The sequence below is a fragment of the Hippopotamus amphibius genome, chromosome 6, assembly GCF_030028045.1.
Source record: "Hippopotamus amphibius kiboko isolate mHipAmp2 chromosome 6, mHipAmp2.hap2, whole genome shotgun sequence".
Lineage (NCBI taxonomy): Eukaryota > Metazoa > Chordata > Mammalia > Artiodactyla > Hippopotamidae > Hippopotamus > Hippopotamus amphibius.
Window position 1 is genome coordinate 82,409,965 of NC_080191.1, and position 15,297 is coordinate 82,425,261.

Genomic DNA, 15,297 nt, shown 5'->3' on the forward strand with positions numbered 1-15,297 from the left:
TTAGATTAAGTGTGAAGCATTATAAAATGTACTACTGAAAAGAAAGGCAATCGTTAAAATCTGTTTCTGTGACCCTTTCCTTTCCTCATCTATAACTAAATTCAGTTAGGGCAACTCCCTGAAGACATTAATAAATAGAACTTTTCTGAAGATATTACAATTCTATCAAAGTGTAAAATTAACATGTTAATAAAATGAAAATATAGTATGTTCCGTTTTGGGGAAAATGTAATAAACTCTACCATATAATGTTTTAATTATAATTAACACTGATATCATAAGAATATTTCTGTATATATTCTAGTTGACTACCCCGATGTTTTAATGTGAAATGCAAATCTCCATCATCTTGTTTCCTCATAATTTTGGGAATAAAAAATTAAATGTAAACAGAACCTACCTAAATAAGAAATGTTCACATGCAGTGAAGATGGATGCATACAACCAAAATATGTTTACCCCCCCCAAAAAAAAACATTTAAAAATTAAAAAAAATAAAAATATTTACCCTTTTGTTTACAGATATTTACATATATGACTATAATCATTAAATAACTCACTAAGTATTTCAGTACACGGGTATATTTCATTCATTTAAATGAAAGGCATTTTTGAAAAGCATAGATAATGAAGGCTGTTACACAGCAAACAAAATGATTAGTAACATTCTGAATTTATAAGAGGTTCTACAAAAACTCTGCATCTACGTGGCAAGTATCATGAATTTTGGAAGTGAAAAAGTGGGTAATTTATCTCAGAAATATTTTCAATGGAGAAAGAAGATTTGTCCACGTTGAGTAGAAGAAACCACTTGATATTTAAGGATAAAGATTCCTATAAGCAAGTAGCTGCTTCCAAGCTGCAAGTGTGGGAAACTATACAAATCTGATAACTTGCAAAAGAAATTAGAACTAGATTAGCAGAATAATTCAAGACAATTTTAAACACAGTGGGATACTTTACTTGCTCTAATAATTTAAACTCCTGGAAAATAATGTTATTTTATCAAATATTTTCCATTTTATTTGTCACATTGATACATTGTATCCTTAAAAATACAATGTACACTGATGCAAAAACATTCTTAATCAGAACACTGGAGTCAGTAACTTCAAGCTGATGAAGTATTAACATACATTTCAAAATGTATCAAGTAAGAACGATCACCTCACATTTACTAGAAATGGTCACTATCAATTTTTTTTAATTTAAAAAGAATATGTTGTGTTTTCTTGAAAAAACATTTACCAAAAATTTGAATTAGATGATGATAAAAATAGTAATAATAACGGTAACTTATACTTGCCTTTCATGCATAAGGATGATTGGTTCAATTGTAAGCACTAAACTCAGAACCTTGATGCTTCAGGGGTCTATTAAAATACATTTTTTCTAACTTGCTACTCACAAATTTTGGTTAACTTGAAGCCACAAGTAGCTCTCAATTTTATTAAGATTCATAACAGAATTATGCACACACAGGTTCATAAAAGTTACTATTTATATATTAAAATAATGCCATTTACAAAGAAATACTTTGTTATTGGAGTGATGATTCTTAAATTTTTCATTGTTTTTAGCAATAAAATTGCAAGAGAATTTTCACTAGAATTTTAAAGTCATAAACATGCCTTGGGAATATAAATTTACATATTTTTTCCTTGTCATTGTTTTAGAAAATCCTACAACTTCTTAGGAAAATTCTTCCATCAAGATAAACATGCTTCCATGTTAATTCCAAATAAATCTATTGTACCACTTGAGATGACATGAAGATTTCTTACTGTTGAAATTACATTATGGAGAAATGGTACATTAAAAATTGTGTGTGTGTGTGTGTGTGTGTACACATGTACTATGTGAAATGACTGCAACTCAATACTTTCCAACTTACTAGCGAGCTCTCTTAAGCAAATATTTACTTATTGTATTACTACGCTATTTTCAAAATAATCAAATATGACTTGATACAGGACATCCAAAGTCTGATCATATAAATTGTCATTGATTTTAAAGCATATTTTTAGCAACCAGTGACCTAGGGTAAAAGTCACCTGAAGGCAAAATTCTTATGAACATTCACTGTCTCCAAATCTGATGCCATGTTCACCTTACTTGTGAATTGGTAGAAACTTCCGAATGAGTAAATAAAGCTAATAGAAGCTGAAATTCAAGTGTTGTATTCCCCAGTGGTTGCCATGGTTACCTATGAATAGAGCATCAGCTGAGGCTAATTTCTCATTTTCATGGGCAAATATTACTCATATATTCTAATAACAGCTTATTGTAAATAATATTCTGTTCTTGACAGTAATAAATCATAGTAGTAAGCCATTTAAAATGTATTTCCTTTTGTTGAACACAGAATTTACTTACAAATAAATCATAACAAAAAGTACAATATATGTTTAGAATTATGTATTAGGAAGAGTTCCCTTTAATAATCTTATCTAAAAGGACTATTTCTGCTTCTAAAATCTACCTTTAAAATTATACATATAATCTATGAAATCAAATGATGTAATTAATTCACACATTATTAAAAGACAACTAATCTTCAACTAATCTTTATCTCACATATGTAAGAACTATTATTTGGATTTCCACGTTGCTTATTCTAAACCCAGAGAAACTTACGTTTATATTCACTACAAAGACCATCATACTTAATTATCTTATACTCTAGCAGTTATTACATACGATGAAATCCAGAACAGTCTTTCATAAAAGGAAATTCTAAGTTCCTTGATGGCCATGACACTATTTTTCTTAAACACTGTTGTGACTCTAGCCATTAGAATAGTGCACACGGTAAGTGCTCAATAAATTTTTGCTGAATGAATTAGTAGCAATGTGGTTGCACATTTTAAAATTTAATTTACACTATTATATTTTTCTTTGAAAAGACTTTAAGTTTATAATAATGTTTAGATTGGATATTTTACTAATTTTTCTAGTCCCGTAAAATCTATTCTAGAAACCAGTTAGCAGAAGAAGGAATTAAATTCCAAATATGTAAGTCATATTAAGAGGTAAAGGTCTTAAAGATTAAAACATAATAAAGTATTCAAAAAGCCTCCATAAAATACCACCTTGGGGTCCAACATTTGTAAGATGACATTAATTAATTTTTTCTGAGTGATGGGGTTTAGTTTTTCTTTCCAATTGAAATCCTGAAGATATCTTGACAATTTACAGACACAGAAAATCAGATTATATCACTCTTAACCTAGGGTACAATTCCTTTACACACACACTAAAAATTAAATTAATAAAAACCTGTATGCCGGCATGACTAGGTGCTCCATTTCTGAGATACTGCATCTAAATACTTATCTACTTAATAAATGTTATTCGCGTGTTGACTGAATTGCTGCTTCACCAGAAGAGAAGCAGCCAGAACACCCACTTTGGTGGCCAGGTGGGAGTATATACGGCCTGTATATAACCACCATCACAAAACAGGAGACCTGGGTGAACTATGCCCAAGAAGGAAAACGCAGCAATGGAAATACACATTGTAGCACTTCTCACATCACAGCACGAAGTGGATTCAAAGCACTGATATTATTTTTAAAAACCTACCTTGTTGACTGACCCTAGCCCTTGACAATATTTGGCTTAAAAACACAATATTCATTAAATAGATAATAACAAGGTATTCTATTGTAAATCAGGGAATATGCCCCAAAGCCTAAACTTCATTATTCACAAAACAAGATGACAAAGATCAAACCATCAACCAGTATAACAAAAGAATAAGCTCTGTGACAGATTTTAATATATTTTAAAGCACCTGAGAATTTTAATTTAGTCACGTGTAAACAAAATCAATAAAGATGTTTCTAGAAAATCAAAACCCTGAAACAAACGCTCAGTGAGAGAGAACTCTCCCATTGGACCCGACTTTACTGTTTAAACAATGCCCTGGGTATGCTGGCTTCACTTCAGGAAACATTCTGAGGTGCTTTATCAGAGGTGGATGCATTTAGTTTTGGAATCACCACCTCTTTGGCTCTGGCCCCTGAAAGGAAGGCGTCGTAACCACATGGCTCTTGGCTACCCTCCACTTGGTGGCCTGCCAGCCTCTGGAAGCCACTTGTCTGTGAGGAGGAGGTGACTAGTACCTGTCATTCTCCGGAGATGCATGCTGGATTTGAATCCTGGGGCTAGGAGGCCGTCTCCTATCTAGAGAGGGGGACCATCTACCCCTGTTTGCCCAATGAACAAGACAGGAAAAAACAGGACATTTAGTAACTCCTAAAATAAAAGAATATATGGAATAAGAGGACTGGAAAAGCACCCCAAAAAGGCAAAGTGTAGCTTCTTTGCTCCATAATTTACTCTTCATTTTTACAAGCCTTGGAAAGATAAGTGATAATATTGTAAGAAAATAAAACTTGTAGCCTTATATGTGAAGAGAGAAACAAATTATTTGGCAAGATGTTTGAAATATATTAAGTGTAATTTTATTCTTTGAAATGTGCTTGTGTGTGTCTGTATATGTATACATACACAAAAATACATTTATATTTATATATAACTTTACAAAGATGCATCCTTAAGAATCTGACAGATGTCTGAATAAAATAGATTTAAGAAGCTACCAATGATCATTTGATACAATATCTTGAAATTACTGGATAAAGTGTCAAGTATGAGGTGTGTGAATTTAATACAAAGGAAAAGCATAGTTTTAAGTGGAAGAAATAAAACTATTCTCTAGCGTGGAAACAATAATGTGAAGAAATAATTCATGGAAATGCTACCAGTGAAGTCTTAACAAGTTTTCTTGATGAAAACTGCAGGGTTAATAACTGAAATGAAAAAATATTGGGAGCAAAAGCCACTGATAGATAAAAGTGGAAAATACAGATAGCCATGGTAAAATAGCATTACCTTCCTTATCTTTACTTGCAAAAGTATCTCTCAATGGGTTAAACGGTTGTTTTCTTATTTCTGCACTTACAAGAATACTGTCTTACGATTGACAGTTAAATAAATGTTTGAAACTTGGTTCATTCTTTTGTTAAACTATCTCGAGATTCTATCTCTACATTAACCACAAATTACAAACATCCAGGCAAATCCTGAAAAGAGGCAGTAAGGGACTGAACAGCCCAAATTTTGAAATTTTAATACATTAGATATGAACATTTTAAGCAGAATGATTTCTCTGCATATTGGCTTTCTCACATGCAACAAAGGATCACTGAATGGTTTTTAAGAGTCATCTAACTATACGATTTTATAATAATCCAAAGAAGACCATCCTAACATCTTTTTAAAAGCCAGATTTTTTTTGCCATTAATAATTTGGCTTCATGGATTTATTAGACAACCTGGACAAAAGCATCAGAGGGCTATCAACATGTGACCAGAATACCTTTGGTCAGCAGTACTCATCTCTGGAAGCCCCTGGAAGCCTGTTGGCCATCACTCAGCCTTGGATGGATGGAAGGAGGGCTCTGAGGAAGCCATGAAGCAAACAAAGATACTTGAGAGAAGAATTTGGGCAGAAGAGAAAACTGTGGGGCATGTCCTCTGAAATGCATGACGTGTTTGTGAAATTAAAAACAATCTGCATTCACTTCAAATTATTTAATTATTTTAAATGATTATATAGTTGGTCCTTCCAATTGGAATGCTTGAAAATGTCATCTTGTCACTTTACCGGCTTTTGTTCTGCAGACACAATACAGAAAAATATTTCTAAAATAGTTGAAAACAATTAGAGCTACAGTGTTTTCTACATGAAATTGTACTAAGTTGTAAGAAAATATAAGGTGTTCTTTAAAAATACAAATAGAGTCGATATATTTTCCTTTAAACATTTTTGAAGAAATAAGGAATATTCACTTGACAAGATTATGAATAACCTTGCTTCCTGGGGCAAAATTCCAGTCCTTGTGTTTATTTAAACACAAAAATTAAAGAAAAATGCTATAAATATGAAACATGCAGTGAAAGCCATGAGAAAGAGAGGTGCACATTTAGCAACAAGGCACTGTGAACGCAAGCTATGAAAAGGTAAACGTTGAAGAAATATTTAGCATCATACATGTAGACCTGTGCACTCAAAGTCCTTCTAAATATGCTGATATGGAGTCCCAATAACAGAATTGTTTGCTTTCCCTCATATCTTGGATATGATGAGAGTAGGATCAACTTATACCCAATTTTTGTCCAAAGAACAGATTTTACCTGTTTTACTATCATGCATTTGTGAGCTTTAAATATACTAATGTTTTATGTTTTTAAAATGCGTGTGACTTCTTTCTCTGTTTCTCCTATCACACAGAAGAAAGGGACCAAAATTAGAATCTTTATTCTCTTATTACTGAGCAAAACACACACCTTGCACGTCCATTTCCATGCTAGAAACGGAACTAAAACAGCCCCTTCTTGATTGCTCTTTCCAAACCGTCTTGCCTGCAAGTTACATTCGTTGCATTATTAGTGCTTTAACCTCAGGTATTCGAAACTCATCAGTTCAGGAGCATCTATTTGTTGGGAGCCCACCCTATTAGCTGTTTCACTGTGCTCAGAGCAGGAGGGCAAAGGTCACTCTGGTGGCTCTGGGACTGAAGGCACAAGCTGGGGGGTCCCCAAATAAGGGGCTGCAGTGTCTTGTTTTGCTTTGTTTTGCTTTGTTTGGGCAGTTACATCAACGAAGCCCGGCACAGAATAAGTAATGAATAAATATTTGCAAATATTTAAGTAGATAATAAGAGGATACGATTTGAGGTTTGGGTGTAATACTGGTAAGACATCATGAGAAACTTAACTGAGAATTCAACAGTGGTGAGCGGACCCACTGAGAAGACACAAGGACTTACAACTGACAGTCCTCAATAAGCGATGAAGCAGTTCTTACGTTGGGGCTTTTCCCCCAGCAGGGATATACCTTACAACACATGTGCGTGTGTTTAAATGTGCAATTAGCATATATGCTTGCACAGGTACACGTCGTTCAATGGTGCACATCTCTTGGCAGCTTAATTATCTAAAAGAGAAATTATATGGAAATGTAAACCATTCGTTCCATAAATAGCACACATAAAAAAAATCTGTGAAGTCCTGTAATATTAGAAACCAAACCTGAACAGAGGAGAGAACTGATCATACAGTATGTATTTTTATTATCTATTCTCATTGTTGACTTAGTCATCTAAAACATTTTCCACAATACTATTTAAAATTAAAATTAATATAGGTACTTGTATTTTGGAATTGTCTTATTTCAATTCAAGTTACAGTTGTTAAGTTTTAAGTAGGAACTTCCTTTCTCTTAGGCCTCATGTTTCCATGTGGAGGGAAATTCCTTCAAGTCCTGCTTTGGGTCTCTCTCCACCCCAAAGAGGGAGGAGGGGTGACTTTGTGCTAAAGAATCAGGCACTGCTGACTCAGCCCTTTCTGCATTCCTCCTTCCAAATCAGTCTGCCTGCAAACAGCAGACACCACAACAAACAAACCCACACAGCAGCCTTCAGACTGCAAAGCCTCCAGTGGTTCAGAAAGCATGGCAGCCTCTTGGTGAGTCATCAGCAAGCCTTTAGCCTGAAGTCTAGCTCCTGAACTTGTTCACTGTATTTATGGTGATAATTAGATCTCCCACCTTGCCGTCCTTGGGTCTAGCTCACAATTTGACACAAGTTTGGGAGCAGAAAATAAGGAGTGTTTTTTAAGTTCCCCCAAGTCCCCAATTGGAACGTTTACTAAGTAAAAAATAATAATGCTATTGCAAGGGATGGCAAGGCCAAATATGATCCCTGCCCTCCAGAAGTACAATGTAGTGGAAGAAACAAAAACAGGACTAAGTGAAATAAGGGTGTATGTAATATTATGTGGGCTCAGAAAAGAGAGTTAATAATTCTGCCTGGCAAAGAAAGAGAAGCAGGTTGGGGGAGAGGGGGAGAGAAGTTTTACAGAAGAAATGGCTATCCAATCTCTTCTTTTGAAGAATGAGGAGAATTTTTAGGCAGCCAACAAAGGAAAAAGGCCATTTTAATTTTAATGGAAAGAAGTCTGGGGACAAAAACTAACAGAACAATTAATAGAGCTTATGAGAAATTAGCGGGGCAATAATGACATCGGAAGTGGGGAAGGGCTATAGTATAATGAAGGGGGGGAGCTATTTTGGGGATTCTCGGAGGAGAATGGATAGGATTTACTGTCTCATTGAATGAGACAAAGCAGCAGGAGAAGTATTTCCAGATTACGTGGCTGGTTATATGTCAAAGCCGCCAAAGTGTTTCGGAAGAAAAAGCATTTTGCTGGCAAAGGATGTGAGGGAGAGAGTGCATTTGATTTAGACTTTTGATGCACTCAAGGTCTGGCAAACACTGAGAAATTAGGGCTCGAATGCAGGGGAAGTCTGTCCTGACTAGTTACAGTGGAGTGTTGTCTTCACGTGTATTAATGTGGAAACTTTCGATAGAAGTATAATTTTAGGAATGAGAGGGATGGGGCAGAAGAGGAAAGCTGAGAGGGAGGCAGGGAGGAAAAGCAGCCTGTAAAGGAGACCGTCTTAGCACAGAGGCCTTAGGGAATTTGTAGAGGACACTGAGGAAAGCAGAGGTTCAAGGGGCAGGGCAGTGAATGTAAGACGTTGTAAAATGCTGCTGGACTAAGTAAGGACCGAGGTAACCCACAGTGGGGTTTCAGCACAGCGGCAGGATTGCAGAAGTCCCCCGGGGAGGTAAAAAAAAAGGAGATAAGTATAGACTATCCTCCGATGGCCTTTAGTAAGGCAATGACTTCTACAAAGTGTGGAGGAAGAAGATAAAACATCCAAGGAAAAGAATCATTCTCCAGTGGCTCTAAAAATCAGTGCAAGCAGCAGTCTTTTGTAAAACTCGGGAAAGGAAAGGTTAATGCAGACCTGTAAGTCACTCCTTCCAGATCAGGGAACAAGGGGGAACTGATGACCTCAAGCTGACCTTGACATAGATGAAGGAAAATACAGTGCCCTTGACCAGGCTTCCTTGTAAGCATGCAGTGAGTGGTATTTGCTACAGAAAAGATAAAAGAGAGTCCTTATCTACTTGACATCTTCAGCAGGATCTCTCTAGATCCTTCACTGTAAATAAACCACAAGTTTGTTGACTTATGGGTCATGACTGGATGGGGCAATGGGGTAACCTGTACGAATTTTTGCTAGTTGTGTAATCAACAGAATACATTATATAATGGAGGCTCAAACATGGAAATGACTTCCTTTGCAAACAATGTTTCCACATGCCTGTCTCAAAATTCCGTTAACCTGGGCCAAACCACCCTCATAAAGGAGAAAAGGTTGGCCTGATGGTTTTGGGGTCCTTCGGGAAAAGAACATACTAGCTGGGCCTGGTGCTCCTTTATCTTGCAATCATCAGTGAAGTGTGGTGTGGGATACTAAGTCTGCTTCAACAATTTCATCCTTTGTCCTAACACAGAACTTCCTTTGCTTTCAGGGTTAATGAGGATACTTCAGAAAAGGGCATTAAATAGATATAACAGTATATACATGTTCCTCAAGATGGTTTAGAATCAGCAAATTGTTTGACTTCAACAGGTTACAAGGCTGCGGAAATATTGATATGTCACTATCTCAAAAATATGAAGTATGTCTTTAACACCTTTTCGATAATATTTTATCTACTATGCATATATGAGGCAATAATCAGCTCTCTGGTCAATTACAAGAACTAAGCAACCTGGAAAACCCTCAAAGCTTCCCCAGTTCCCACTGTCCTCAAGTTCTGTCTGGGGACTCTAAGGTGCATCTTCCAAAAAGCACAAAGCCTCCACTGCTGGTCCTGTTCTGTGCTGTCTCAGAGCTGCTCAGAGGTCTGTGCACAGAAGCACAGCTGCCTCCACACAAAGATGCATCTACAGCATCTGTAGTTTTCCTGGGGAAAACTCATTTTATTTTATTCTTGACAAGAAGTTGACTCCAATAAATTAAAGATCATCTATAATACCAATTCCTGTCCCCTTTCATTTTTTTAATGGGTAATGCCCTTTTATTCAATAGATACAGAGAATGGAGGTTTCAATCATACTTTCTCTTCGTCTATCAAAAGTACTATAGTGAGTGCACTCAGATTTCACTATGATTTGTAAAAGAATCGTGGCCAGATTATTGGTCTACAGGTTGGCCTGTTCTAACAGTATAATCAGAGATTAAATTCACCAATACATGGATTTGTGAACTCTGCAGCTTCAGCACAACAAGAAAACATGTGCTAGACAGGCTCCAGCAAAAGAATAAAACTGCATTGTCCCATGCAGTCGCCACAAGTGGCCATGGAGCACTGTGAAAAAAGGAATGAAAAATATCTCACTAATAGTTTTTAGTTGATTCTATGTTAACATGATATTATTTCAGATATATACCAAAGTATTAAAGTTAATTTTACATTTTTCATATGGCAAGCAGAAAATTTTAAATTATGCACGTGGCTCAAGTTGTATTTCTATTAGACAGAACCAGTATAGATGATATCTAAGATGTTAGGGTGTTGTTGTAGTCAGAAGATTCCACTGACTTTATTCTCTCCTTGTTTTAACACTAACCAGAAACATGTGAGGAAATAATAATAAGTAAAGAATATAAAAATATTTTTCTTGCTACTCTTGTATTTATTTGGGGGGGTAATATATAACAAACAAGAATAATGCAACAATTTCAAATGTGATTTTAGAAGAGTCCACAGTCATTTCAACTAAAATTTCTTCTACAAATGTAAAGAAATACAAAAACTTAGATTCCATTGTTTTCTATTACAAATTTTGCAAATATAAAAGAATACAAAATTAAAATGTAGATTTTTTTAGTACAGTCTTATGAAGACACTAAAAAATGAATATATCTACCTATACCTATCATTCAATTCCAGAAATAAACATCTCATAAAGAAATGAATAGAATCAGACTAGAAAGATTGCTAAAGGAAGGCTTTAAGCAGCCTCTCAAGAGGAAAAGTGGGTTACATTAGCACAACTAAACATTTTTCTTCAGGATTCGTGAAGAGGTAGTATGAAAATTTCCAGTGAATGACCTCTAATTGAAAAGAGGTAACAAGTATAACCAAGACTATCAATTATAACCAAGTTTACTGGGGACAGTGTCATACATGATCACTGAATACCTTTAAGTTAAAATCAGAATTATTTATTAATCAATCAATTAAAAATGTTAAGCAGAATTACATGTGTGTATATAATGTGCCTTTATTTTTGTAAGCCACCAAGAAATCTGTGATAAACATACTATTTTTTGTTGAAATATAATTAATGCAAAACCATCTATATCAAAGACCAAGTTGATTTTAAAAAATGAATGTAGATGCACAAGGAAAGTATTCTATCTAAATAAGATTCTTGTTTTGCATTTATGGGAGATTGCTGTTGAACCTATAAACACTATTTATCAGCAGAAGTACTAGGAAGGTGACCTCCCCCTTCACATAACTCTCTGGCCCTCACAAGCATATCAGCGTACTGAAGACGCCCTGAGCAGGTGTAAAGAAAACCACTGAACAGCAACAAAAGGGGAAAAGCAGCAGCAAGAAGCGGTTACAAATCACATCACGCCATTTGCAACAACATTCACGGAAATATGTGTATGTGTGACCTCGGGCTCCACCACATACACACATCTCCACACAGACGTGTACAGAAGGGAGGGGAAATGCACACAGTCAGCAAGTGAACGTGGATGAATAACCTGTGAGACTCAATGACACAAAACAAAGTGATGGGGAAAGAAAATGACAGTACAAAATGATAGGAAATTAAGAAAGTCTTTACTGTATACCTTTCTCGTTCTGGTGAATGCAAACTAGCATCTGGTCTCAAGCAGTTGGTACTAGCACTCCTCGCCCTGTCAAGGGAGGGCTGCAGGTCACTAGTGCCAGTGCATTGCATCCAGGGTGGAGGAGAAAGACAGAGAAAACAGAGAGAGGAAGACCAGTTAGAGAAGAAAGCATCGAGTCCTGTCCCCTTTACACAAAGTGCAGAATCACTGCGCGTGGGTTTATAAGGGTGTGAGCGCTGACAGGATGGCCGTGCACAATTTTGTTTAGAAAATGACACTAAACAAAGATTATGCTTGAATTGCTTTGCATAATTTTTTTTAAGAAAAGGGTCTCAGACTGAAAACAAATGAGACTAAGTCACACCTACTCATGAAAAAACTGGATACAGAAAGCACTGAAACAAAATGCCTAACGCTTCGTTACCAAGGACAGATGCCACACCAAAACAAAATGAAGGACAGCAGAGGAGGAAAATTTTACAACTCAGCTATTTTGGTTCAAACACCAGACAAGGGAGGTGGAAGGTATGACGTCCAAACGTCCTTACCTAACCAGAATCTTATCAGTAAACCTCAGTGCTCTTGAGTGAAAGCATTCATGGTGAAGGGGTTTGGTTTTAGAACGTGCAGGCAGAATTGAGCTCCACAAAGTAAAATTATCCAAAAATAAAATAATGTAAAATTAATTCTCATAATGGAAATCAACAAGTAAAACAACAAATAAATGACAAAGAACACAATTAGAAATCTGACATTTGAGAAAGTAGATTTCATTTGAAGAAATATTCTAGCATCGGTTTCATAATTAAAGCTATTTTTATTTTTTTATTTGTAGTTTTAATTAGTTTTTATTGGAGTATAGTTGATTTACAATGTCGAGTTAGTTTCTGTTGTACAGCAAAGTGAATCAGTTATACATATACGTATATCCACTTTTTTAGATTCTATTCCCATGTAGATTATTGTAGAGTTCTTTGTGCTATACAGTAGGTCTTTATTAATTATACATTTTATATGTAGTAATGTGTATATGTCAATCTGAATCTCCCATTTTGTCCCTCCCCCCTCCCCCCCAAAGCTATTTTTAGATATGATGAGTTTTCTTTGTATATAATTAATTTTAAGAGGAAATGCTAGTGCTTTATTAGAAAGTAAGTTTGCTATTTTTAGTAAGCGAGGGATTAGGGATTAGTTTATAACTGAGACTCACTGCTATGACTCTTACCTGTAAATATTCCAGTGAGAACAGTTCTCTAACAAGGGCATCTTGGGTGGTAATGTTTTATAGTGCCTAACAAGATGTCTGGAACGTGGCAATGCAGACACACAGGAAACAGAAAAATATATATGAAGTGAATTTTATTAGGTTATGAAAAAAGTAGGAGGCCTAGAAAGCTACAAACACAGATGGATCCTTTGTTTTTCTCAGAAGAACCACAATAACTATTTGAAGGTATAAATAGAACTATTAAATATGGAGTCATAGACATCTGTCTTCATAATTAAGATAAAGGCTCGACATTATAGTTTAAAAGCCTTATTTGAAAAAGATTGGCAAACTACATTCTATGAAGTAACCAACATGAAACTTACTATTTAATCCCTGATTTAATGTTATACATGCTTCTATGGAAATAACAACTCATAGCTAAAAGTACTAATCAAATAATTTAGGAAATTTGGGAATTAATATGACTAAAAGTTAATATTCTAATAACAAGCAAACTGCTGATCAGCATTGCAGGGACAAGGCTGGTCACAGTACTGAAGGCAGTAAAGGAAAGAAGATCAAGAGGTGACTGCAGTGGGCAAGTCCTTTCCATTTATCAGCTTCTGGATACAAACCCAACCATAGGTTACATTTATGCCTGGAAATTGGGTTAGATGGGTATTAGCTACAACCAGAATATGAATTCTGATTTGGCAGAAAATTTGGCAGGAAGAAGGCCCAACATCATCTGAATTCCTTTAAAGCCTATGAGGGCTTCTGGACTGTCTATACCACCAAGGGCAAACTAGGTCCTGTCAATTAATTTTTTGATAATTTAATAATGTTTCTATAAATTTAACTGTTGCCTATGAAAATCTATTGTTCTTTTTGGCTTACATTAAAAATAATAAACCAGGAATGGAATAAACATTTGCTGAGGACATATTAAATATCAAACACCCCTATGGTGTTTATCCTAATGGTTGAATTAGGAAATCTCTTAAAGCATTGGTTTAAAGATGTATTAAAGTACCACATTCGAGCACAGATAGAGGACACTTTTACTGAAGCAAAGGATTCAGCCTGCTTCACAGACAATAGCATCTTCTTTTTGACTCCTAAACCTTAGGCGACTATCTTTAGTAACAGGTTACTATTTTCTAAGCAGTTGGTTCAAAAGTGATGTTTTGGGGGGTACACTCTAACAGGGGTCAGCAGAGAACGGAGACAGAATGAAAAGTGGCATACAGTTTTTAGTACGAAGGTCCACACTGGCTTTATTGGTGCAAGTGTGTTAAAAATACCCACATGTTGGGGCCCAGACACACACCACGTGCCTAATAAGTATGAAACTTTTGTTTTTGTGTTACAGTTGTAGTCACGTCAATGGAACTATGAGAAAACTTTCTGAATCTGTAAAGAAATCATTCCTATTAAACTATTTGCCAGGACAACCAACAGTAAGGCTGGAGACTTTCAAATTACAAAGAATTGGAGCTGATTTTTACAATAGTCATGATTTTACATTAAACAGAACTAACATCCCTCATTTTTCCCTGTGGCACTGCACACAGGCAGTAGTTATCACTAGGAGAGCTTTATACCTGTAAAAAGTTAGTTCTTATCCATATGATCATGTTCAATTCCTGAGTGGAAGCCCATGTCAACACAGACACAATAAACCCACATTTGTGCTTGCATCGTGGGTTTTCCAGGTATAGCTCTTTCCTTCTCTTTCCTATTTACTCTTTACTGGCCAAAATATTTGAAACAGTTTGTGTGTTGGTTTGTTTGTTTCACCTAGTTTTTACTTCTTTACCTTCTTTTAATTCCATATTGACAAGAAATAGGTACAGACTGTATTCTGTGAGTAATCTATAAGAGGATTTATTTGGGATATGAGATCTAAGATGTAATGAGAGGAAAATAAAGCACTAGGTTCCAAGCTCCAATTTAGAGGACAATACTATGTCCCCTTTTCTTCTCATCTTTAAAGAGGCATCATACCATTATGTGCCTTTATGGGAAAACTTGTAGTGTAGCATTTCTGACCTGGTGGGGGCATGAAGGAGGGGAGGGCTTAGAATTTAATAGGTCAAATATCCTCACTCTTTATCAAGAAGGAAACTGAAGCTCAGCTATTAAAAATGAACTGGTGAAGAGTTTATTAAAAGCAAACAGAAAGAAAACAATAGTAGAATCAAAAAATAAAAATAAAAATAAAAAAGGGCTAAAACAAAGTAAACTTACAATCATGAAAACAGTAACACTGCCACGCACAGCA

The 15,297-nt window shown here is 35.5% G+C and overlaps 1 protein-coding gene across 50 annotated transcripts in view; it reads right to left on the minus strand.

Moving 5' to 3' along the window:
- The window catches only part of RIMS1 (regulating synaptic membrane exocytosis 1), a 480,485-nt gene that overhangs the window by 128,270 nt on the left and 336,918 nt on the right, over positions 1 to 15,297 (minus strand). For 25 of the 50 annotated variants that reach the window (XM_057738988.1, XM_057738971.1, XM_057738967.1 and 22 more), the window contains one exon: positions 11,804 to 11,893. The exons of 13 other annotated variants lie outside the window; for them this stretch is intronic. In XM_057738988.1, coding sequence (XP_057594971.1) covers positions 11,804 to 11,893 — 90 coding nt within the window. Of the gene's footprint in view, positions 1 to 4,127; positions 4,212 to 11,803; positions 11,894 to 12,351; positions 12,445 to 13,028; positions 13,107 to 15,297 lie in introns of all 50 variants that reach the window. 12 more of the 50 variants (XM_057738946.1, XM_057738966.1, XM_057738983.1 and 9 more) reach the window with 5 other exon arrangements.